This window comes from Natator depressus, chromosome 3 (assembly GCF_965152275.1).
Source record: "Natator depressus isolate rNatDep1 chromosome 3, rNatDep2.hap1, whole genome shotgun sequence".
NCBI lineage: Eukaryota > Metazoa > Chordata > Testudines > Cheloniidae > Natator > Natator depressus.
Window position 1 is genome coordinate 121,751,289 of NC_134236.1, and position 25,955 is coordinate 121,777,243.

The following is a 25,955-nucleotide window of genomic DNA, read 5'->3' on the forward strand; positions in this document are numbered from 1 at the left end:
TGCTTTAATTAAAGGCTAAACGAAGATAAATCATATTGTAAGTTTATTACTTCAGTGCAGCTATCTTCTTTGAATTATGTTGGTGGGAATTAAAATTATGTTAGTGGGAATTAAAAATAGTTCAGTATTTTCATCTAAGTTGCAAAGTAAGAAGTTTCATATGAAACCGGAACATATATCTTCTGCTTTCCTTAGTTCCAGCTTCCTTATTGTTTGAACTTCTGTTAAGAAAATAGTTGCATTGTACATCATAACACTTGTTCAACATGGTCTCATCATAATACAGTAGTGGCAAAGGAGTAGACATGCAATTCAAACGTAGGGGTGTAGGTCTCTGAATCAATGAATTTGTGCACTGCTTTTTTTAGACACCGCTTCCAAGCAAGGACCTATTGATGCTGTTCAGAAGTCTGTCCGATTGTTTGAAGAAAAGAGATACAGAGAAATGAGGCGAAAGAACATAATTGGCCAAGTCTGTGATACCCCCAAATCTTATGATAATATCATGCATGTAGGTCTAAGGAAGGTGACGTTCAAGTGGCAGAGAGGAAACAAAATTGGTAAGTCTGTAATGGACTTGTCATGTAGCTTAAAATACTGTATTCAGAGCTTGTTTCACCTTAAGATTTACATTTGAAATCTTGCATCTTGGTGTAGATATTAAAGTTTGTTTTACTACACAAGGAAGATTTACAGAATATTAAACACAGAATACTATTGGAACTAGCATTTCCTATATAGCATTTACTGCGAAATCTTCACTGGTCAAGTAGTTAGAAACAAAAATTGATATGTGACATGAATTAATTCAGTAGCATGTGCTGAACAGCTTCATTTTGTGCTTGATTCTGCAGTCTCTGAACATGTGACATCCTCAGGGCCATACAGGTAGTATACATATATTGTGTGGGTGCGGCCCACATAACTCATAAAGAGCTGCATATGTGGCCCACAATGATAAAATGCGTTGAGAGCCACTGTTGTAGGGTATTCTGCACATGGAAAGATTGCGAGGTTAAGTGCAACACATGTTTGGCACTAACTTCAGTAGACTAGTTTCACTTACTGATGTCGCTATTGGCCACACTTGAGAGAGATGATTATTTCCCCACTGATTCTGACTGTATATGTCTCAGACTATTACTGCATAATCATGAGAAGGTTCTACTCCTGATAAAGCATAGAGTTAACATGCTTACCTTTTAATCAACTTGAACATAGGATTATAATTGCTTTATTATGTTGAACAAGCATTACAAGTTGAAATATTTTTGAAATAAAAAAGGAAATCAAGGAAGAAAATCTGCCAGGCTGAGAAGTGTGTTTGAGCTGTTAATTGTTTTTATTGTACTTCTATAGGTGAAGGCCAGTATGGGAAAGTCTATACATGTATCAGTGTTGACACTGGTGAACTGATGGCCATGAAAGAAGTGAGTACATTACCTACAAGTGCCACTGCTATTTAATTTTAATGATGCATATGCTGTTTCCATAACCACGAATGCATAAGTTTAGTTGGCAGGTCTCCTTGTCAGAGCATTGTTGACAGATGGGTAGAGCAGAGGAAATGGGAAGGAGAGTTCCTGCTTCAGATAGGCTGTCATAGAACTTTTCTGTAAAGTCAGGTTAGTCCTAAATGATCAGTATATACATAAGCAAATCTATGTATGAACTGAGACCTTCTGTCTGTTTTGTATTACATTTTGCTTGATAAGATATTTACTAGTCTTTTTAGTTTTTTTGCATTCATCCTTATACTTACATTTGGAAGGCTGCCTTGGTGTGACTGGCTTCCAGCAATTGCTCTGACAGCCACTTGACACTAATGAAATTACAGGTTTGGGGCCAAATTCTGTCCCCAGATTTACATTACAATGCTGTTGTCTAACATTTGTATAAAAGGGCGGAATTAGGCCCTGTTTCTATTATTCCTATCCCAGTATTCATCCACTGAGCTTGTAACACTGACTCCCAGAAGTTCACCCTGATGTTGTTTAAGAGGAGGTTATCTTTTTCCCATCAGGAGCGCTCCCTGTCCCTCTTAGCCTTAGGTGCAATTATTTAATTTTCTAGATATCAACTGATATATTCATTCAAGAGAGTGCATTGAGCAAAGACTAAAGTTAGTGCAAGAGAGACTCACGCTTGCTGATGGACCTCACATTGATGGGTTAAATATTTAGTACCGGTATATTATTTTCCTTATGCTGTTTTCTAGCACTTAGAATCTTATTCCTCACCAATTGTTTTCAAAATATTCATTCCTCATTGGGGATTTATATACAAGCTGTGTTTGAACTTTTCAGTACAGAGTCTCCTTGAGTATAAAAAAGGTTCAGAGGTTTTTTTGGTTTTGTTTTTTTAATACTGATTGAAAAACAATGTTTTTTCCGTCTAGGTGTTTCTTCAGACTTTAAAAAAGAAAGCCTTTCTGAGTAAAGGAGAAACTTTTGAAACTTCAGTCCAAAATATATTATTAACAAAGCTTCAGAAACCACTGAAATAAGGGTTAGAATAGATATCTCAAATATCACTAACATCAGTAAAAATGATGGGGAGTGCTTGTTTACAAATACACATCATACCTTCATAATTTTGAAACTTGAGAGAAGTATTTGACAAAGAAAAGTATTTGAACTTTCTTTGTCACTGTTATTACCTTTTTATAATTAAGTTTATCACTGTTTACCAAAGTATGAAACCTCATGTTCTGAAATTGTTATATGGAAGCAACCAATCATAATGTCCTTGCAACACTATGTACTTCTACTTTTTCTTAAGGTTGTCACTAACTTGGTGTATTAAGTTTTTTTCTGATCTCTGACCACACAATAAAAGTAATTTTTACTAAGCTTTTTGTTTGACTTAGTCATATGTTGACTAGGAAAAGAGGAAATCACTTTTTCAGAAGAAATTTTTTTGCTAATTTGTATTTACCTCCAAAAAAAAAAGAAAGAAAAAAAGAAAAATCCATGACAAGGCATCATTGGGATATTAATGAAAACTGCTCTTTTAGTCAAAGCCTCCTGACTCTGTGCCTCCTTCCATTCCACACCTTACTCTTGGAAAAGCCTCAGCTAAACTGTGCACATGAATCACACCTGGAGTTGCAGCTAGCAAGAGATGTTAAGAGTAACAAGAAGGGTTTCTTCAGGTATGTTAGCAACAAGAAGAAAGTCAAGGAAAGTGTGAGTCCCTTCTGAATGAGGGAGGCAACCTTGTGACAGAGGATGTGGAAAAAGCTAATGTACTCAATGCTTTTTTTGCCTCTGTCTTCATGAACAAGGTCAGCTCCCAGACTGCTGCACTGGGAGGAGGTGACCAGCCCTCTGTGGAGAAAGAAGTGGTTTGGGACTATTTAGAAAAGCTGGACGAGCACAAGTCCATGGGGCCGGATGCACTGCATCCGAGAGTGCTAAAGGAGTTGGCGGATGTGATTGCAGAGCCATTGGCCATTATCTTTGAAAACTCATGGCGATCCGGGGAAGTCCCGGACGACTGGAAAAAGGCTAATGTAGTGCCCATCTATAAAAAAGGGAAGGAGGATCCTGGGAACTACAGGCCAGTCAGCCACACCTCAGTCCCTGGAAAAATCATGGAGCAGGTCCTCAAGGAATCAATTCTGAAGCACTTAGAGGAGAGGAAAGTGATCAGGAACAGTCAGCATGGATTCACCAAGGGCAAGTCATGCCTGACTAATCTAATTGCCTTCTGTGATGAGATAACTGGCTCTGTGGATGAGGGGAAAGCAGTGGACGTGGTGTTCCTTGACTTTAGCAAAGCTTTTGACACGGTGTCCCACATTATTCTTGCCAGCAAGTTAAAGAAGTGTGGGCTGGATGAATGGACTATAAGGTGGATAGAAAGTTGGCTAGATTGTCGGGCTCAACGGGTAGTGATCAATGGCTCCATGTCTAGTTGGCAGCCGGTATCAAGTGGAGTGCCCCAAGGGTCGGTCCTGGGGCCGGTTTTGTTCAATATCTTCATAAGTGATCTGGAGGATGGTGTGGAGTGCACCCTCAGCAAGTTTGCAGATGACACTAAACTTGGAGGAGAGGTAGATACACTGGAGGGTAGCGATAGGATACAGAGGGACCTAGACAAATTAGAGGATTGGGCCAAAAGAAATCTGATGAGGTTCAAGAAGGACAAGTGCAGAGTCCTGCACTTAGGACGGAAGAATCCCATGCACCGCTACAGACTAGGGACCGAATGGCTCGGCAGCAGTTCTGCAGAAAAGGACCTAGGGATTACAGTGGACAGGAAGCTGGATATGAGTCAACAGTGTGCCCTTGTTTCCAAGAAGGCCAATGGCATTTTGGGATGTATAGGTAGGGGCATTGCCAGCAGATCGAGGGACGTGATCGTTCCCCTCTATTCGACACTGGTGAGGCCTCATCTGGAGTACTGTGTCCAGCTTTGGGCCCCACACTACAAGAAGGATGTGGACAAATTGGAAAGAGTCCAGCGGAGGGCAACAAAAATGATTAGGGGACTGGAACACATGACTTATGAGGAGAGGCTGAGAGAATTGGGGATGTTTAGTCTGCGGAAAAGAAGAATGAGCCAGGATTTGATAGCTGCTTTCAACTACCTGAAAGGGGGTTCGAAAGAGGATGCATCTAGACTGTTCTCAGTGGTAGTTGATGACAGAACAAGGAGTAATGGTCTCAAGTTGCAGTGGGGGAGGTTTAGGTTGACTATTAGGAAAAACCTTTTCACTAGGAGTGTGGTGAAACCCTGGAATGTGTTACCTAGGGAGGTGGTGGAATCTCCTTCCTTAGATATTTTTAAGGTCAGGCTTGACAAAGCCCTGGCTGGGATGATTTAGTGGGGGATTGGTCCTGCTTTGAGCAGGGGGTTGGACTAGATGACCTCCTGAGGTCCCTTCGAACCCTGATATTCTATGATTCTATGATATGAAGGAAACTCCTCTTCCAAATCCCTCTTGGCAGCCTGCTTCTTCATGAAGCCTTTCTACACTGATCTCACCGGTGTTTAACCTGTTGTGTTCTAGATCATATCTGTCTGAGTCAGGTTGCAAGCTTTTTAGAGCAAGAGTCTTGGGGTTTTTTTGTTGTTTTTTTTAAGTGACAACACCCTATCCCTGTAGATGTCTATAAATCATCATATCCCCAAATCTTTTCCCAGAAATATCAAAAGACGTCTGTAGATGGCTTCTTAGCTGTTATTCCTCTCTTGGTGGTTTTTCTATTTCACACTTACGTTAATAGCAGCAGTAATGAAAAATAATCACTTTTGCAGATAAGATTTCAACCGAACGATCACAAAACCATCAAAGAAACTGCAGATGAACTGAAAATTTTTGAAGGCATCAAGCACCCTAATCTGGTTCGTTACTTTGGTGTGGAGCTCCACAGGGTAAGCAAACGTTCATCACTGGATTTTCATAAGTTAGGAGAGAACCTTTAGGAGTTCAGAAATGGAGTCGTGTGTTCTACACCACAAGTTATCTCACTTCTGAGAACTGTAATTTTGCCTAATTATCCAGGAAATCTCCGTGAACTGCATCATTTCTGTCTTCCCTGACTCTAGAATTCTTCCTGAAACGTAAGTTGTAGAAAGCTGTTAGACATCAAAGCACTAAAACTCACCCTACTAGTAACAGCAAAGGACACACGAGTGTCTTAGCACTCCTGCCCACCCCCCAAAAGCATGTTAGCTTGTGTGAAATCTTCATGTGCAAATTAGGTATGTAAACACTTCAAAAAAGACAACATTTTCAAACAGCTAATATTTGTTACCTATAGTAACCATACCACAGACTTTTCAGCATCTTTTCATGAGAAACTAAAACTGCAAAATAGTGAGGAGTTAGAGAACTGAGACGACATTCGTAGAGGCGCAGAAACTGGAAGCTGGCCCACAGAGCAATTGAAACATTCCATCATAGCAGAACCGGCAAAAGAGGGGATAAAATTACTAATCTTGTTTATTACTTGCTAGTTTACAAAATTTTCTTTTTAAAATGTGACTGTAGTTCTTAAGCTATGGAAACATTGTAAGTATATTATCTTATTCTAGTATTACAAAGTGCTCTACTTGCTATTTGGGCGATACCAAGAACCCCTCATCTATAACTTGTAGTATTTGGTGTCTCAGCTAACTTTATAGTTACAGATTTACATGCATGGGAGATCTTATACATATGTGAAAGAGAATGTAAAACTCATTTGCAGCAAGTGAGATTGAGGTTAGATATTAGGGAAAACTTTCTGACTCCAAGGATAGTGAAGTACTGGAATCGGTTACTGAGTGGGATTGTGGAATCCCCATCATTGGAGATATTTAAGAACTGGTTAGACAGACATGTGTCAAGGATGGTCTAGGTATACATGGCCCTGCTTCAATGACAGGGGATGGACTCTTGAGGTCCCTTCCAGCCTTTCATTTTTATGATTCTATGATACAGATGTTCAGTCTGTAATCTTAGAAAAGTACAATGAAATTTGCATGAAGGCCTGGTTGTCCAGGTTATCCCAATTGAAACTGACCCCTCTCAAAAAACAAACAAATAAATAAAAACCCTGCCAGTGTAAAAATAATGCAGGCAGAAGTCCAGCAGCAGGGGGGGCTATCTGGTTTAGTGCATAGAATGCAGCATGTATGATTACTGCCTTGTGGGCCGATGGCAACTCATGGCCCTCAGAGACCGAGTATGGGCTCTTGATAGAGTGGTTGAACTGGAGGAGCTAAAGAAGACAGAGGTACAGAAATGAGACTTTCCAGGACACAGTAGTGAAGTCCCATCCCCAGTCTGACAGCCTCTGTGCTGTTGAGGAGGATGAAAATCTCGTGGAAGAAGACCCTCAAGCTGGAGTGCAGAGAAATGATCCCATAGTTGGGACCATCCTTCCAGATGATGTCATGGTATCCTCTTGCACTGAGGATACCTCTCTGGGAGAGGGAACCTCAGTTATTAGGAAGAAACAGGTAATAGTAATGGGGAGTTTGATTTTTAGAAATGAAGATAGCTGGGTTTGTGATGACCAGGAGAACTGCATGGCAAATGGCCTGCCAGGTGCAAAGGCTGTGGATCTCTAAAGAAATCTAGATAGACCTATGTGCAGAGCTGCGAAGGAGCTGGTGGTCACAGTTCATGAAGGTACCGGTGACATAGGGAAAGGTAGGAGAGAGGTCCTGGAGGCCAAATTTAAGCTGCTAGGTAAGCGATTAAAGTCCGGGACCCCCATGGTAACATTCTCTGAAATGCTTCCAGTTCCATGCGCAGGGCCAGTTAGACAAGCAAACTGCAGGGTCTCAATGCATAGATGAGACAATGGTGTTTGGAGGAGGAACCTAGGAGCAACTGGGGAACCTTTTGGGAAAGGAGGAGCCTATATAGCAAGGATGGGCTCCACCTAAATCAAAACAGAATCAGACTGCTGGTATGTAAAATTAAAAAGGTTGTAGAGGAGTTTTTAAACTAAGGGAGAGCTGACAAATGTGGAGGAGCACACGATTAAGACACACCTATCCCTTAAGGAAGGAATTATTAAAGGGGATACGCCTATCTTCTGAAGAGGAGTGGCTAGAAGTTGAAAAAGCACAGGTAGGAACTGAAGAGAAACAGTGAAATGAAAGAGTCCCAATCAGAAGGCAAACAATATTGACAATTTTATAAGTGCTTGTATACAAATACAAGAAGTCTAAATACTAAGATGAGTGAAGTTGAGTGCCTGCTATTAAAGGAGGATATTGATATAACTGGCATCCCATAAACTTAGTGGAAGAATGATAGTCCGTTAGCCAGTAATACCAGAGTATAAAATATATAGGAATGACAGAATAGGTCACGTTGGTGGGGGAGTTGCACTATAGGTGAAAGAAAGCATAAAGCCACATATAATAAAAATCTTAAACAGTACCACAGAATCTCTGTGGATAGAAATTCCATGTTTGAACAGTAAGAGTATAGTAGTAGCAATATCCTACCAACCACCTGACCAGGATGGTGATTGTGAAATAATCAGGGAGATTAGAGAGGCTACCAAACCAGAAAACCCCATAATAAAGGGGGAATTTCAATTATTCTCATATTGACTTGAGTGCATGTCATCACAGGATAGGTTGCAGAGATAAAATTTCTAGACACCAGTAATGACTTCTTGGGGCAGCTAGTCCTGGAACGCACAAGGGGAGAGGCAGTTCTTGATTTAGTCCTAAGCGGCACACAGGATCTGGTTCAGGAGGTGAATATAGCTGAACCACTTGATAATAGCGACCATAAAGTAATTAAATTGAATATCATTGTAAGAGGGAAAAATACCAAAGATATCAACCACAGTACCATTTAATTTCAAAAGGGGGAACCCTACGCAAAAATGAAGAAGCTAGTAAAATGGAAGTTAAAAGGAACAATCATCAGAATGAAATACTTGCAAGCTACATGGAAACTTTTTAAAAACATCATAATAGAGGCTCAAACTATATATATACCCCAAATTTTAAAAAACAGCAAGAGGACTAAAAAAGACACGGCCACAGCTAAACAACAAAGTAAAAGGCATCCTTTAAAAATTGAAAGTCAAATACTACTGACAAAAATAGAAAGGAGCGTAAATTCTGGCAAGTCAAGTATAAAAGTATAATTAGGCAGGCCAAACAAGAATTTGAAGAGCAACTAGCAAAAGACACAAAAACTAACAGCAGAAAATGTAAGCACGTTAGAAGCAGGAAGCCTGCCAAACAATCAGTGGGGCCACTGGATGATTGAGGTGCTAAAAGAACACTCAAGGGGGTATGTGTACACTGCAGATAAAAACCTGCACTAGCCTGTGCCAGCCTACTCAGGCTTGTGGGGCTCAGGCTTGCGGGGCTCAGACTTGCGGGGCTGTTTAATTGCAGTGCAGAATTCCAGGCTTGGGATACTCCCACCTCGCAGGATTCTAGAAACCCCAGAAGTCTACATTGCAATTAAACAATTGCCCAAGCTCCGCAAGCCCAAGTCTAATTGCATTGTAGACTTATGCAGGGAAGAAGACAAGGCCATTGCAGAGAAGCTAAATAAATTCTTTGCATCAATTTTCACTGCAGAGGATGTGAGGCAGATGCCCACATCTGAGCCATTCTTTTTATGTGAGAATTCTGAGGAACTGTCTCAGATTCAGATGTTAGTAGAGGAGGGTTTGGAATAAATTCAACAGTAATAAGTCACCAGGGCTATATGGTATTCACTCAAGAGTTCTGAAGGAACTCAAATATGAAATTGTAGAATTACTAACTGTGGTATGTAAACTCTTGCTTAAGTCAGCCTCTGTACCAGATGACTAGAGGATAGCTAATGGGACACAGATTTCTGAAAAAGTCTTCAGAGGCAATCCTGGCAATTACAGGCCAGTAAACCCACTTTCAGTACCAGGCAAATTGGTTGAAACTATAGTAAAGAACAGAATTATCAGACACATAGACGAACACAATATGTTGGGGAAGAGTCAACAGAGCTTTTTTAAAGAGAAATCATGCCTCACCAATCTACTAGAATTCTTTGAGGGGGTGAACAAGCATGTGGACCAGGGGGATCCAGTGGCTATAATTTACTTAGATTTTCAGAAAGCCTTTGACATGGTCCCTCACCAAAGGCTCGTAAGCAAAGTAAGCTGTCATGGGAAAAGAGGGAAGGTCCTTTCATAGATTGGTAACTGGTTAAAAGATAGGAAACAAAAGGTAGGAATAAATGGTCAGTTTTCATAGTGAAGAGAGGTAAGTAATGGGGTCTCCCAAGGATCTGTCCTGGGAGCAGTGTCATTCAGCATATTCATAAATGATTTGGAAAAAGGGTAAACAATGAGATGGCAAAGTTTGCAGATAGTTACTGCAAATAGTTAACTCCAAAGCAGGCTTCAAAGAGTTACAGAGGGATCTCACAAAACTGTGTGACTGTGCAACAAAATGACAGATGAAATTCAGTGTTGTAATGCACATTGGAAAACATAATCCCAACTATACATACAAAATGATGGGGTCTAAAGTAGCTGTTACCACTCAAGAAAGAGATCTTGGAGTCATTGTGGACAGTTCTCTGAAAACATCCACTAAATATGCAGTGGCAGTCAGAAAAGCTAACAGAATGTTAGGAACCATTAGGAAATGGATGGATAGATAAGACAGAAAATATAAACCCACAGTATTAATCCATGGTATGGCCACACCTTGAATACTGAGTGGAGTTCTGGTCATCGCATCTCAAAAAAGATTAGATATTGGAAAAACTACAAAAATGATTAGGGGCATGGAGCAGCTTCCATATGGGGAGAGATTTAAAAGACTGGCACTGTTCGGCTTGGAATAGAGGGGAGATTTAACAGAGGTCTATAAAATCTTGATTTGTTTGGAGAAAGTGAACAGGGAAGTATTTACCCCTTCACATGACACAAGAACCATGGATTACTCAAAGAAATTAATAGGCAGCAGGTTTAAAACAAACAAAAGGAAGTACTTCATCACACAATGTGCAATCAACCTGTGGAACTCATTGCTGGGGATGTTATGAAGGCTGAAAGTATGACTGGGTTAAAAAAATAATTAGATAAGTTCATGGAGGATAGATCCATCAATGGCTATTGGCCACAATGGTCAGGGATGCAGCCCTGTGCTCTGGATGTCCCTAACCGTCTGACTGCTAGAAGCTGGATCTGGACGATGGAGATAGATCACTCAATAAACTGCCCCATTCTGTTCACTACCTCTGAAGCATCTTGCACTGGCTACTGTCAGAAGACAGGATACTGGGCTAGGTGGACCATTCGTCTGACCCAGTATGGCAGTTCTTGTGACCCTGTTTCACAAATAGCAAGGAAGTGGGAGGAGGCTACGGGTAAACATTAACATTTGAAAAGAAATTAAGATTAGAAATAAAACCAGCACAGACATCAAAGAAATCTAATTTGGTTCCCACAACAGGAAGAAATGTATATCTTCATGGAGTACTGTGATGAGGGCACTCTGGAAGAGGTGTCAAGGCTGGGCCTTCAGGAACATGTCATTAGGCTCTACACGAAGCAAATCACGATTGCTATCAATGTACTACATGAACATGGTATTGTTCATCGGGACATTAAAGGTAAATTGTTTTTTAAAAAAAGTTAAGGTAATGTTGCTTTACGGTGTTGTAAGTAAGGTATTGCCTAAAGCATCTGTGGGGATTTAAGGCAAGTTCTCTGCTCTAGAGCAGTAATTATGTTAACATGCACTGCCCCAGCACTGGACAGTTGATAAGCTTGCATTACTGGCTATTCACTTTTATTTAACTCATTGAGCTTGAAATGTTGGCACACAGGGTTGCAAAATTAGGGACAAATTCTGCCCCTGGGTGCACTTATGCAACTTCCTTTGAGTTCACTGGAGCCCTGTGGATCCATCCAGGGACAGAAATTTGGTCCTTACACTTCTAACACTAGTATTACTGTAACTTATCTGGTATATTTTTATTCTGGGCTTTTCAAGAAATGATGGAATTCTCTGGGAGCTGAAGAGTATCAAAAAGATAATTTGATCATAATATTTTCTCTGTGGTTCTCAGGGCCCAAGAAGGATTGTAGGATTTCAAAGGGATGATAGTCATCATAGTGGTGAAAGGCTGCTGTTTTATGTTAGAGAGATTATGAAAACAAATAGGTTTAAAATTAGACCTATCCAATGATTCTCTGATGTTTGTTAGTCTACGCACATTTCGCTGTCAGCCATCTCTTACAATGAACAGGCTGGAGCTACAAAAACTGCAGAATTCTTTGTCATGCTCATAGAAACCTCCTCTATCTCCAGTTTAACTCCTTTTCTGACATGATCAATAGCACGGCTTCTTGTCTCCTGCTCCTTTCAAAACATTCTCCTAGTCTAGCTGTTCTATTTTTGTTTAGTGTGACTTGTCTTCCTCAGCAGTGGTAGAGAAACCAGAGAAGGAAAGGAAAAAAATTCACACAAATTATTCCCTGTAAATGCTCAGTTTACAACAAGGCAATGCAACCCAACCATGCTGGGTTTCTATGTCCCTCTTGCTCGCAGGGTTCTGAATCATCGCAGCAGTCTAGGAGATTCCCAGTTGCTCTTGGTCCTTTGGCCTCGTGCTCCTCAGCTGGGAAAGAACTGTCCATGACCCAGAGGCCTTCCACCCAGGTAGGCCACTCTTGAGTTGGCTTTGGCTTTTTTTAGGAGATAATTGCTCTCTCCTCTCCTCCACTACCCTCCCCTAGCATTCTTTCCTTTCCTGTTTTCCCTGCTGGCCAAGGCTTTTTGTCCAGGTGTGAACTCAGCTCTGTATTCCCCATAACTCCATATCTATGGTGATCATTTCTTGTTTAGATAACTATTTAGTAGAAGGTTGCTCCCTTGTGGAAGACCAGGTTAGCTGTGACAAAACCCAAGGCCTGTTACAGAAACTGGGCCTCATGAACAGGGTCAAGATTCCTTTTGCGCCGGTGCAGTGTTTCATTAACGTTGGGACGCAATTCTAGGCTGACAAGGAGGGTGTCTTCCTCTTGTCCAAGAGAAACACTGAAGTGAGAACTTTTATCCAGCAGTTCAGGGAGCTGTATCACTACATCATCCAATAGGATCTCCACTAGCTTAGCTTCCTAATGTCCAGTATTACAGGAGTGTTCCTTGGGAACATTCCAGCTTCAAATGTTGAAGCTATATCAGATAAGGGTCAGTGCTTGAACTTCCCTAATCCTTAATATTAAAGTAGTGCTCACATGGTGACTGCGGGAAGGTCAGCTATACAAAGGGGGCATCTTTGCACCACTCCTAGTCTGTAATTTCCTTGGATAAATCAGATTAGGGATTTATATAGGTTGCCAGATGGCACATTGTAAATCATCTCCCCCGAACTCATGTTATATACATGTTCTCAAACTCAGAGCAATGAAACAGGCTCTATTCTGTTGTCCTACTAGGGTCCCCATAAAACAAATAAAGTGGTCAAATGCTTCTGTTTTTATGGAGGGGGGGGAAAATCATATAACGGAGAGGCTGAGCTACAGCACATTCCATAGTATTAGATCCTTAGTGCCCAGCTGGCATCATCTTTTGGTGAATCTTTCTGTTAGCAATAAACACCCAGTTCGTCTTTGAGTGATTGTCCATATATATTCCACTCTTGGTGTTGTATTGGAATCTTTTGCCACTGGTGTCCTTTGGAGCAATGCTTGCACGCTGACTGCTCTTGGGCCTCCCTGCTCTTCCCCACCACTTGAAGATATAAAGGGCAGAGTGGGGCCAACAGTTTCTCAGTTCCTTCTTTCTGCACATGGCTGCCGGATGGAACTGCACGTAATGCCTCTATCTCTTGCACTTGGCTAGCTTTATTTGAATACAGCTACATATCTTGGCATACACAGCAGTTAATTAGTATTAGTAGGTATGTTTTTGGGGGTGCTTTTTTTGCGTGTTTATATCTGGTACTAGACTTCAGCCCTTATGGCTGAAACCAAATCTCCCTCTCTAAAATATTGTCCCTCTTGGGAGGGAGCTAACCCCTTCGATGATGGGATTACCAGATGCCTCTTCTGTCTGGGGAAAAAGGCATATTTCTGAAAAGTGTTCAGTCTGTAGATCATTTTCAACACAAACTCAGATGGTTGAGGGGAAGCTCCCCTGAAACTTTGCTTATTTGACAAGTCGATGAGACCTGCCTCTGATCCGGGTAAACAGGCCCCTCCAGGGACAGAGCAGTTTTCATTTAAGAGTGCTCCAGTGAGCTGTGGCTCCGTTGTTACCTCCCATGTATCTCCTTCTAAAGAGACCTCTTCTGTTTTTCCTGCTCTCAGGTCCTTGTCATCAACTACTGAGAGGTGTGTGAGAGAGCGCCACACCACTCTACAAAAGAGCGCAAGCATAGATCATCTTCCGAGGGTCTGAGTAACAAGAGGCAGCTAAAGTTGCCTCACTTATTCTTATCAAAGCATAGCATATGGCCTGTGGCAGCATAAAGGACTCTGGTCACCAGGAAACAGTTTCAAGCTGCATCCATTTCTGGAATTGCAGTAGCATCAACAGGGCTCTTAGTACTGATGCTGGGACTTTTGGTGCTGGCACCAATATTTTCGGTACCAACATCTTTGGCACCTCCCACTCTAGTGCTGTCTGTTTCCAATGTGGTGCTCACAGTACTGACTTTCTTGGCACAGAGATTCACGATACCAAGTGACCTCACTGTATCAGTGTTTCCTGAGTCACCACTGTTAACATCTGGGGTGAAGGTACCCCTCTGAACTGACTGCTGGCTTGATATTGTTACTGAGTGTTTCCGGGGCACAGATGAGGGAACTCCTTATAGCACACCAAGGGACACCTAGAAAAACTTCACTAGTACTCAGAAGCACTCCTCTGAAGCTGACAGGGAGGGTAGAGGAGCCTGTCCTGGATACTCCCGAAGATCTTAGTCTGCTTAAAACCCATACACATCTGATAGGGATTCTAGGTCCCGTTAACTATCACATGCAAAGGGGATTTATAGAAAGACAGTCCTCATGGTATCATTCCTGCCCCCCCCCCCCCGCCCCAACTGCCCTTGCCCTTTTCTCCTTCCTCCTGTGGCTCCCAACCCTGGCCATATTGGACCCCATGGGGGTTACACGCAACAAGGAGACTCTCCTCAACAGCTTTTTCTCGGTGCAGGGCCTAGTCTCCAGTAAGATCCCTTAGTGTGCAACATCCTCATCAGCCCCCAGGGCCTCACACTGAGCCTCAGCAACAACCACGACCATCTGATGAACCTCAACAGATAGCAGCTGCTGTCTCTTCTTCATTGCCCGATGAAGCTGTGGCTCCTGTATTTCCTCCTATCCTGACAATTACAAAGCTTTTCAGGACTTTCTGCATAGGATGGCAGATGCTCTGGAAATCCCTTTGGAACTTGTACAGGTGAATCATAGAATATCAGAGTTGGAAGGGACCTCTGGAGGTCATCTAGTCCAACCCCCTGCCCAGAGCAGGACCAATCCCCAACTAAATCATCCCAGCCAGGGCTTTGTTAAGCCTGACCTTAAAAACTTCTAAGGAAGGGGATTCCACCACCTCCCTAGGTAACGCATTCCAGTGTTTCACCACCCTCCTAGTGAAAAAGTTTTTCCTAATATCCAACCTAAATCTCCCCCACTGCAACTTGAGACCATTACTCCTTATCTGCTATCACTGAGAATAGTCTAGATCCATCCTCTTTGGATCCACCTTTCAGGTAGTTAAAAGCAGCTATCAAATCCCCCCTCATTCTTCTCTTCCGTAGACTAAACAATCCCCGTTCCCTCAGCCTCACCTCATAAGTCATGTGTTCCAGACCCCTAATCGTTTTTGTTGCCCTTCGCTGGACTCTCTCCAATTTGTCCATATCCTCCTTGTAGTGTGGGGCCCAAAACTGGACACAGTACTCCAGGTGAGGCCTCACCAATGTCGAATAGAGGGGAACGATCACGTCCCTCGATCTGCTGGCAATGGCCCTACTTATACATCCCAAAATGCCATTGGCCTTCTTGGCAACAAAGACACGGTGTTGACTCATATCCAGCTTCTCGTCCACTGTCACCCCTAGGTCCTTCCCTGCAGAACTGCTGCCTAGCCATTCGGTCCCTAGTCTGTAGCGGTGCATTGGATTCTTCCGTCCTAAGTGCAGGACTCTGCACTTGTCCTTCTTGAACCTCATCAGATTTCCCTTGGCCCAATCCTCCAATTTGTCTAGGTCCCTCTGTATCCTATCCCTACCCTCCAGCGTATCTACCACTCCTCCCAGTTTAGTGTCATCCGCAAACTTGCTGAGGGTGCAATCCACACCATCCTCCAGATCATTAATGAAGATATCGAACAAAACCGGCCCCAGGACCGACCCCTGGGGCACTCCGCTAGATACCGGCTGCCAACTAGACATGGAGCCATTGATCACTACCCGTTGAGCCCGACAGTCTAGCCAACTTTCTACCCACCTTGTAGTGCATCCATCCAGCCCATACTTCTTTAACTTGCTGACAAGAGTACTGTGGGAGACCATGTCAAAAGCTTTGCTAAAGTCAAGGAATAACACGTCCACTGCTTTCCCTTCATCCACAGAGCCAGTTATCTCCTCATAGAAGGCAATTAGATTAGTCAGGCATGACTTTCCCTTGGTGAAGTCCTATAAGCTTCTGTGAATTCTTCGCTCCTTCATGCTGGAGAGGTTGGCTAAGGCAATCAGTGAGATCCTGCTGGAGCCAGCACAACGTCTATGACAGACACCATAATCAATTCCACTTACATCCAAGAGAACTGACAAATAGTATCCGTGCCTGTCTGTAACACAAAGCAGAAAAGTCTGCCCAAGACTGATGTATGCAGCAAAGTGCAAAAGATTTCTATTTGGGCAATTCTGCAGCAGCCTCTCCTCTGGAAAATCTGATCCTCTGTGTTTTGGACTATTGGTTATTTTTCAAGAAATCTGAATTATCTGTTGTTTATATCAGAGTGCACCTCGCAGCACTTTCAGCCAGTCCAGGGCCACGTGAGATTCTCACACTCAACGGTAGCTGGGTTCCTCAAGGGCCTAATTCATGCTTTTCCTCCAATACAGGAGCTTCCTCCTTCCTCAGATCTCAGTGTAGTTTTAGCTAGAGATTGATAGGTCCCCCTTAGCATCATGCTCTCTAGACCATCTTTGAGTAAACAGAGCCTTTTTACTAGCCATCATGTTAGCTCAACGAGTAGGGAAGAAGCAGGCAGTCATGGCAAACACGCTGTCTTCCACAAGGACAAAGACTCCATCCAAATTTTTTTACCTAAAGCGATCTCAGACTTTCGTCTAAATCAGATAAGCCACTTACCTGTGTTCTTCCCTAAACCACACACCAATGGGGGGAAGCTAGACTTCACACCTTGGATGTACCCAGAGCCCTCTACTTGTACCTTGATAGAACCAAAACACGCTTGGTATCCCCTAGACTGTTTGTTGCTTTTGAAGATAGGGTAAAGTCAAAGGTAGGTCAAGCAATATCATCCAAAGGTTTTCTAAATGGGTCTTTGGTATTAAATTATGTTAACAGCTACCTAGTTTAGACTCCGTCCCAGTCAAGTCTAGGGTTGCCAGGTGTCCAGTTTTCAACCGGATCGCCTGGTCAAAAAGGGACCCTGGCCGCTAAAAGTCTGGTCGGCTGCACGGTGGGGCGAAGGCAGGCTCCCTGCCTGCCTTGGCTCCATGCGGCTTCCAGTAGCATCGGCGTGTCCCCACTCCCGCTCCTAGATGTAGGGGCAGCCAGGGGGCTCCGCACGCTGTCCCTGCCCCAAGCACCAGTTATGTAGCTCCCATTGGCTGGGAACCATGGCCAGTGGGAGCTGCGGGGGCGGTGCCTGTGGATGAGGCAGCGCGCAGAGCCGCCTGGCTGTGCCGCCACATAGGAGCCAGAGTGGGGACATGCCGTTGCTTCTGGGAGCTGCTTGAGGTAAGTGCCACCCGGAGCCTGCACCCCCTCCCGTGCCCCAACCCCCTGCCCAAGCCCTGATCCCCCTCCCTTCCTCTGAACCCCTTGATCCCAGCCCAGAGCACCCTCCTGCACCCCAAACCCCTCATCCCTGGCCGTACCCCCAGCTGGAGCCCTCACAGCCCCCACACCTCAACTCCCTGTCCCAGCCTGGAGCCCCCTCCTGCACTCCAAACCCTTATCTCTGGCCCCACCCCGAAGCCCGCACGCCTTCCCTCACCCCAATGCCCTGAACCAGCCTGGTGAAAATGAGCAAGTGAGTAAGAGTGGGTAGAGGGAGCGACAGAGGGATGGGGGAGGGAGTGAGCGGGGGCTGGGACCTTAAAGAAGGGGCGGGGCCTTGGAGGAAGGGCGGAGCCGGGGCGGAGCAAGGGTGTTTGGTTTTGTGCAAGTATAAAGTTGGCAACCCAAGTCAGGTCAGAGCTCATTTGACTAGAACACAGGTGTTGATAGGTGTGTGTGTGTGTGTGTGTGTTTGCTCTGGTCTGTGCAGATAGCAGAGAAGATAGTAGACTTTGATTGAACTGCCCAATAAATCCACAGACTCGGGTTTCAGCGAAAGAACTTGCTCAGGTTTGTTGCCAACGAAGCAAGGTGCTAATGCCCCGGCTCAGTGCTTACAGGAATACTAGCACCTGTATGCTCATGCCAATGGACTGGCTCAGTTAGTGGCAGGACTGTCCACTATCCCGTTGGCCAGACAGAGACACTTCCTTTGATGCTTCATTTTATACAGCAATACAAACAAGTTAGTATTGCCCCTCTGACGTGGGTTGTTACCACCCATTACCTTGTACGTGTTGGTTTGATCACAACATCTTTATCCATCATCCTGAGCTTATCTTTAAGAGAGGTCAACGTGTTCCTGTTCTTTTGGGGGAATGTGTTTGTATCAACTTGGTATTGGGGTTTTCTGGTACTACCCTTCTGGAATGTGTTAGCGTGAGTGTTGTGCCTAGCACTCCTTAGGAATGTATGTTTCTGCACCGTCAGCCCTGTTCTTGCTAGATTCTCTGAGCAGGGCCTGCCTCTTGCTCACAGCCTGACTTTGCTTTATATCAGCAAAGTTTTGACCACTACTTTAGTTCAGGCCTCTGATACAAGGCCTTATATCTCAGGCTGTCTTTCTACTACAACAGGCAGCCTCTGTGGCTTCTTTGAGAAGTGTAGCCATCTCTGAAGTTTTTGAAGGGCAGCTACCTTGGCATCAATAACATACATTTATAGAATACTATTCCCTTGTAGGGGCATCATGCTTGTTTTCGCAGAGCTGTCTTACAGTCACTGTTTGGGTAGACTCCAAGCACTCACCTCCTACACATCAGGTCACTGCTGAGAGTCATCAGAAGTGGAATACATATGGACGAGTCCCTCAAAAAAGAAAGACTAGTAACTTACGATAACTGTGGTTCTTTGAGATGTGTAGTCCACATCTTTCATGACCTATGCGCCTTCCCTGCTACTGTGGAGATGGTAACACCTGAATTATGTATTGGCAAAGGAACTGAGGGATGGTTGGCCCTGCCCTGCCCCATAGACATGGCCCCAATGGATACAGCTGGCCAGAAAACTGCAATCTCAAGGGGCATGTGCAGCCAGAGGACAATACATGTAGACAACACATTGCTAAAAACCACAGTTACTGTAAGGTAAGTTACCATTCTTTCCCAACAGGTACAGATTCTGTTGGGAATCAAAAAAAGCCTATAAATGGAATTTATTCCTGCTACTCATTTTCTCCTTTTAGTGTTACTAAGCATATAACTTCTCTGCCTCCCTTATTTTAAATAATATCTAAACTTTGTTTCTAAATGCTTCGATAGCTGTCAAGGAACCTCTGAGTGAGAAGGAGAGTCCCAACTTCATGGGGCTGCACTCCCTTTCCATAAACTGAGCATTTTAAGGACTATTTACATTTTCTTTCTGGTTTCTTGGGTTTCTTTGTGGAAGAGCTAAAATGCACTAACTGGAAGTTGGAGAATATTTTAGAAGGGCACAGGAGACAAAGGGTCCTGCACTGCCCCCTGTGCAATACAGAGCAAAAGTGGGGAGCTGGTGGGAGGACATAGTGCCTAGACGAGCACAAAAATATCTTTGTGTGATGTGGATAGAAGGCTAGTAAGCGTGGATAAACCTGAGACAATGCTGGGATATACCATTTGCAGGGAGCAATTTTGTTGATCCGTGTGCGCCACTCATTTTCCATCAAGAAGAGCCACCACTAAAGTCACAGCATTAAGGTTTCAGCATCTCTGCTGGGAGACCCACCACCAACCAAGCGAGAGCTTCATTCTGATTACTCACTATTAGTCAAGATTTTGCATGACTTGCATAGTGTGCTGCTGCTTCTATACTTGCTTGCTCTAAACATGTGGGTTGGCACAATATTGAAATGGAAAAGAATGCTGGTCACCAAGGGCCAGGTTCTCCAGTCCACTAAGTTCACTTTCCAGCTCCTACATGAAGCAAAGTGAATTTAAGATGACCAGTGATTCCTCCTGGAGAACTCTTCCGCACCCCATAGGGGGAATCTCCACACATTAAGGTGGCGGTGGCAGAGTAGTCACCTGCTACAAATAAGCAACGTTTCTGGCAATGGAAAAGGGACTGTATCAGGAGTGGGGTAGGGGGTAGTGGTACAAAACTCCACTATCCCTGATAACTAGGGCCCTACCAACTTCATGGTCCATTTTGGTCAATTTCATGGTCATAGAATTTTAAAAATAGTCAATTTCATGGTTTCAGATGTTTACATCTGAAATTTCATGGTGGTGTAATCCTGGACGGGGAGGATCACAAAGAACTTGGGGTGGGGGTGGGAGGGCGATATGGGATTGCCACCTTCACTTCTGGGCTGCGGAGCTTCCTGCAGCTGGGGGAAGTCCTGGGAGATGGGTCTGATCTCCCACAGAGAGTGGTTGTGCAGGGGAAGAGGAAGTCCCATCCTTCCCCAGCCTTGCTGGGACTAGCAGCTGGAGCCTGGTCTACGGTAGGAGCTAGATTTCATGGGGAAGATCTGATTTCACGGTCCGTGGCACGTTTTTCATGGCTGTGAATTTGGTAAGGCCCTACTGATAACGCAGTGGTGTAAGCTCCATTAGCCAGGTTGGCCATAGTGTTGAATTGGGACCCAAGTGCTTTAGATAGCAGGGTTCCATTATACTGCAGTGTCCTATCTAGCTCACTTGAACTGAGCAGATGGTTACAGTGAGGGATTCCATGATGAGCATGTATGAGCCCTTGCTTGCAAGGAAACCCATAATACTGGAGTTTGAGCAATCACTTAACAGAGCACCTGGCAGCTGTCCAATTATGCAGCTCTCATTTTGACAATCTGATAACTATTTCAGGCATAGGATTACAGTGTTAATTTCCTTCACATTCTTAATGGAGCCAATTTTGAATCCGTTAACCATGACAGGGCTTCTTAAAAGTAGTGTTAGATCAGTTAAAATCTTAAAAATCCAACCAAAAATAGCTCCTAGGGACAGAGTGTGAATGTGATTTTGTGACCTATGCAAGGAGTGGAGCACTTGTTCCTTTGCCAAAAGGAATTCTGTACTTATATTGAATATAATGGACCAGGACTCCTGAATTCCTAGGAGGGTGGTTTCATTCTTGTCAACACCCAATATTTTGTTCAGAGGAGAATGAACACTTTTAAAAAAGTAGTTTGAATTTTTCATAATGTTTATAAAAAGTTGAGTAGCAGTGACCATTCTGGGCTTCCCTACACAGCTGTGCCGCTGCATCTCATTCCTGACTGATAGTCTTGGGCCCACCAATGGAGGCAGATTTTGTGGTGATTTTTGCCATATGGAGCAATGCCCTCATGAGATTCGAATGAAACTCCCCAGATTCCTTGTGCCCTAAAATGGCACAAGAACACAGGTCTCCGACGTTTGTAAGACAGATGAATTAACCCACTGGGCCACCTAGCCCCCTGGACTCTTTGTTTTGCTTTGTCATGAAATTTAATTCTTGGATCATACTGACTTGATCTGTGGACTTCATGGGTATGCCTAGGCTTAGTGTTTACAGAAGATGCCCAGCAAAAGGCCAGTTTGTGTGAAGAATGCATCATCTCTGGAGTACTGCCAAATTACACATTCGTCACTTACTATACGCCATTTGTCTTAGCATACTATGCTGAGATGTCCTAACCTCTCAATTAAGCAGAAATTTAACAAGTTGTTTAATTTTTGTTTTGTTTTGTTTGCATTTCCCAGGAGCCAATATCTTCCTTACCTCATCAGGACTGATTAAGCTGGGAGACTTTGGTTGCTCAGTAAAATTAAAGAACAACACACAGACAATGCCTGGAGAAGTGAACAGTACTCTGGGGACTGCAGGTGAGGAAGAATGTGCTAAAATGCTGACATGTTATGAACATGTTTAGCACTGACTAGTGAAACCTTCTGTCGAAAAAAGAAAAGGAGGACTTGTGGCACCTTAGAGACTAACAAATTTATTAGAGCATAAGCTTTCATGAGCTACAGCTCACTTCATCGGATGCATACAGCGGAAATATAGTGGGGAGATTTTATATACACAGAGAACAATGAGTGTTACCATACACACTGTAACAAGCGTGATCAGGAAAGGTGAGCTATTACCAGCAGGAGAGTGTGTGTATGTGTGGGGGGGACATTTTGTAGTGATCATCAAGGTGGGCCATTTCCAGCAGTTGACAAGAACGTGTGAGGAACAGTGGGGGGAGAAGGGGGAATAAACATGGGGAAATAGTGAGGGGGGGAATGATGAAGTGAGCTGTAGCTCATGAAAACTTATGCTCTAATAAATTTGTTAGTCTCTAAGGTGCCACAAGTCTTTCTTTTCTTTTTGCGGATACATGACTTCTGTCGAAACAGTGCTGGGGACAAATTTGAGTAGAGCTTGGTGTGACCTTATCGGGGAGGGGTGCCTGGGGCAACTTTAATTGGTAGAGTGTATAGAGAGAGGAAGGCCCAAAGTATAGCACAACAAACAAAAGTTTAACGGAACAAAAGATGTGTATATAGCTTCTGAAAACTAACTCATAGTCAGTGGAAAGTGTACATAGCTGTACTGTTCTCTTTGACTAGATAAACATCAAATATCTTTGTCATACTTTCTATTCTTGACACATTGATTTTTTGCATCCCTGTTATGACTATACAAGATAGCCTAAATTAAGACCAGGGGTAAGTAGCTGCAACTCCGTAGAAGTCCCAATTTCAGCAGCTATGAATTTGGTTCTGTGTACTGATTATGGGCCCAATCCTGTGTGTGAACTCCCACTGAGTGCACCTGGAGGACTTGGGCTTAATTGGGTTACAGAATTCTAGAGAGGTAAGACTGCATCTGCACAGGAAGAGTGTGTAACTACATTTCACAGGAGTGTCCCCTTTTTTCTATTTAAGAAGGTACCTTCCTCTGCCCCCTTATGGAAATGGCATAGGATTCTTTTGCATTGGTGTTGAATTTTTTGAAAATAACTGAAAAATATGTACTGTTTCAGCCCTGTTAACTCTTATCCTTGAAGATGAAAAACATTTATGCTGGACTATTTCAGAGAACTCAGAAGCCAGTAAATGACATCCTAGAACAGAAAGGAATAACCAGTAGTAATTGACTGCAGATGTATTGAAAAGCATTTGATTGCTCAGTTTAATCACTTTATTTAGATACATACTGTTCCTTCTGTTGTATAAATTGACACCACCGTATGTGTTGTTTCAAAGCATACATGGCACCCGAGGTAATTACTAGAGCTAAAGGAGAAGGGCATGGACGTGCAGCAGACATCTGGAGTCTGGGTTGTGTTGTAATAGAGATGGTCACTGGCAAGGTAAGAACATTTCACGTACCAGACTGGTTCTAAATGCTCAATAATACAGGCTCAGCTATTTGTAAAAGAGGCTGGTGCAATCCTCCTCATTGAACAGTGTAAAATGGATATTCATTTATTAGCTGGCATTTCCCAAAGAAAAATCAAGTTTGCAGACTTGTATACATTTTTATTTCCAATGACTAAGACTGACTTGGTGTTGCAGGGAGGTTCTGGAATCTCAGTCATTGGAGATTTTTAAGAGCAGGTTAGCCCAACACCTGTGAGGGATGGTCTAGATAATACTTAGTTCTGCTGTGAGTGCAGGGGACTGGATTAGGTGACCTCTTGGGGTCCCTTCCAGTCCTATGACTCTATGATACATTAACGGTTGGGGGATGGAACAGTCATTTGTTTGTTGACCTAGAGCAAGGGAGATCTTTCTGGTCCTTGGGTCTAAATGTTTAATAACTTCTTGACCATAGCATTTTCTCTTCCTCCTGTGTAATTTTTGGGGTGTGTCTCATCACTCAGCTATGTCCTGCAATCATTTCAAGACCTGTGTGTGACATTCGCTCCCCATATTCTCAACCTCTCAGGAATTTCACAATAAAATCACTAGGAAATGCCCTCTACTCTGACCACTAGAAATGGCATTTTGTCATGTAACTGCAGATTGTTTCCTGTGTCCCACTTTGTTTCTTATTCATTCTTCCCCTGGTCTGTCTTCTGTTCTGTATAAACTTGTACTACTGTTCCATACGTGTGCTGTTTAATACAGAATAACGATCTCTCCCCCTCCACAATTTTAGGCTTGCTTCAGACTGAGTGCCAGTCAAAGCGTGTTTGGCTTTCTTACTTCCTAGGCATCAGCAATTGCTCTGTTTAAGCACAGCTTGGGCATAGAAGTGTGGCTCTAAATGATATGACTTTCTTTTGGTTGCTCACTTTGACACAACGCAAAGTCTGAGGACAGAATTTAGCGTTCATCACTGTAATTATCTGGGCACCTTCCAGTAGTGCATTAAGCAACGCAACTGGCATCCATGAATTGTCTGAAAATGAGCTGCACGTGTTCATCCGAGGCCTACTGTGTTCTTAGCAGTTTGTTTTAAAGGCTTTAGACCCACAAGGCGCAATTCAAGTCCACGAGCACTGGGGTTTTTAGTAGATTTCTGGAGCTAGAGAAATATATGCTCCCTTCACTATTGGCTAACAAACAGACCTATTTACCAAACCTTGCATTCAGCAATTCTATTATTTGTTGCAGAGACCCTGGCATGAATATGAGCACAACTTTCAGATCATGTATAAAGTGGGGATGGGTCATAAGCCTCCTATACCTGAAAGGGTAAGCCCAGAAGGAAAAGACTTCCTTTCTCACTGCCTGGAAAGTGATCCAAAGATGAGATGGACAGCTAGCCAGCTCCTTGATCATCCATTTGTCAAGGTTTGTCAAGTTGATTTAATGTCAGGATCGTAGTAGATAGGAATGAGAGAGAGATGTAACTTCATTGAATGCATGTACAACTGTAGGGCGTCGTCTCCTGATAGTGCCTGCAAACCATGTGTGTTTTAAAATTTGTTACTTTTTGTATTCTGCATAGTATTGGCTTAATATTTTCACTATCAGATATCTGAATGAAAAGATCTTCAGTTATTTTCATAGCTAATAACTTAGGTTGGTACATTACCTGCTTAAAAGAGTGTGGCTGCAGCAAACTTGCACTGGTGTCTCTGTACATCTTCTAGTACACTTTCATCATTGAGTTTTAAGGGCTGTTACTATGTACATATGTCACTTAAACACAGAATAAAGCAACCTTGACACCTATCTTTAAATTTTAAAAACCTCTAGTGAGAATTTAGTGGTAGTACCAGCTGGGCTGTTAATGGGAGTCAGACCTAAAACTTTAGAGAGCACATTTACAATGACTTGAGTATTGCATAGATGACAGTCCATTCCCTGGCAATTTAAACTTTTTTATGCCAGAGAACTATATGTATGTGACAGGGTTTAAGTTTTATTTAATGACTACTTTCTAGTTTTTTGTTTTTTTTTTTGAGGGGTTGGGGTTGGTATTGGTATTGGTTTTCAAGCACCTGAAATGAAAGTGCTCTGTCCATTTCAAAGCCTATGTTGTTCAGTGGGATGTAGATTTTGTTTGGTTCTTCAAAGATTGGAACAGCTTATATAAATGTTAAACTTTTTTCATTATTTAAAGATCTTTTAATATACAATTTAAAATGTATTCATAGAATCAGAAAAAAGACAAAGCAGGCCATCTGTCCCCCTCAGCCACTGCAAGATTGTTTAAGCTAATTCAAACAACAAAGTCAACTGTGCATAATCCACACACTCCGGCTGCTTTCCCTTGGTGTTACTCCATATAGCCAGCAATGCTTCAAGAAGACCGTTCGTCTTACCGGAATTAGAGTAATGAAATCGGATCAGTCACGGCAGCAGAAAGCACTATTATTCATGGGAAAGTTTTTTTGATGGGTGGGGATAGCATACAGAGGCATTAGCTTGTATCATAATATTGTCAATGAGTGTGATGAAAAAAGAGGGAGTTAAACTGTAAAAACGCTGTCCACTTGGTGAGTGGGAAGAAGAGATGACCTACTGATTTCTTTACTGCAGGCTGTACAAGTTAGACTCATTTTAATTGCTGACAGTGTCCTGT

General features: G+C 43.0%; 1 protein-coding gene across 4 annotated transcripts in view; it reads left to right on the forward strand.

Moving 5' to 3' along the window:
* Positions 1-25,955, forward strand: part of MAP3K4 (mitogen-activated protein kinase kinase kinase 4) — a 144,452-nt gene that overhangs the window by 117,993 nt on the left and 504 nt on the right. For all 4 annotated transcript variants that reach the window (XM_074948723.1, XM_074948726.1, XM_074948725.1 and 1 more), the window contains 7 exons: positions 369-560; positions 1,360-1,430; positions 5,266-5,382; positions 10,924-11,083; positions 21,689-21,811; positions 23,183-23,289; positions 24,539-24,718. In XM_074948723.1, the coding sequence (XP_074804824.1) occupies positions 369-560; positions 1,360-1,430; positions 5,266-5,382; positions 10,924-11,083; positions 21,689-21,811; positions 23,183-23,289; positions 24,539-24,718 (950 nt within the window). The remainder of the gene's footprint in view (positions 1-368; positions 561-1,359; positions 1,431-5,265; positions 5,383-10,923; positions 11,084-21,688; positions 21,812-23,182; positions 23,290-24,538; positions 24,719-25,955) is intronic.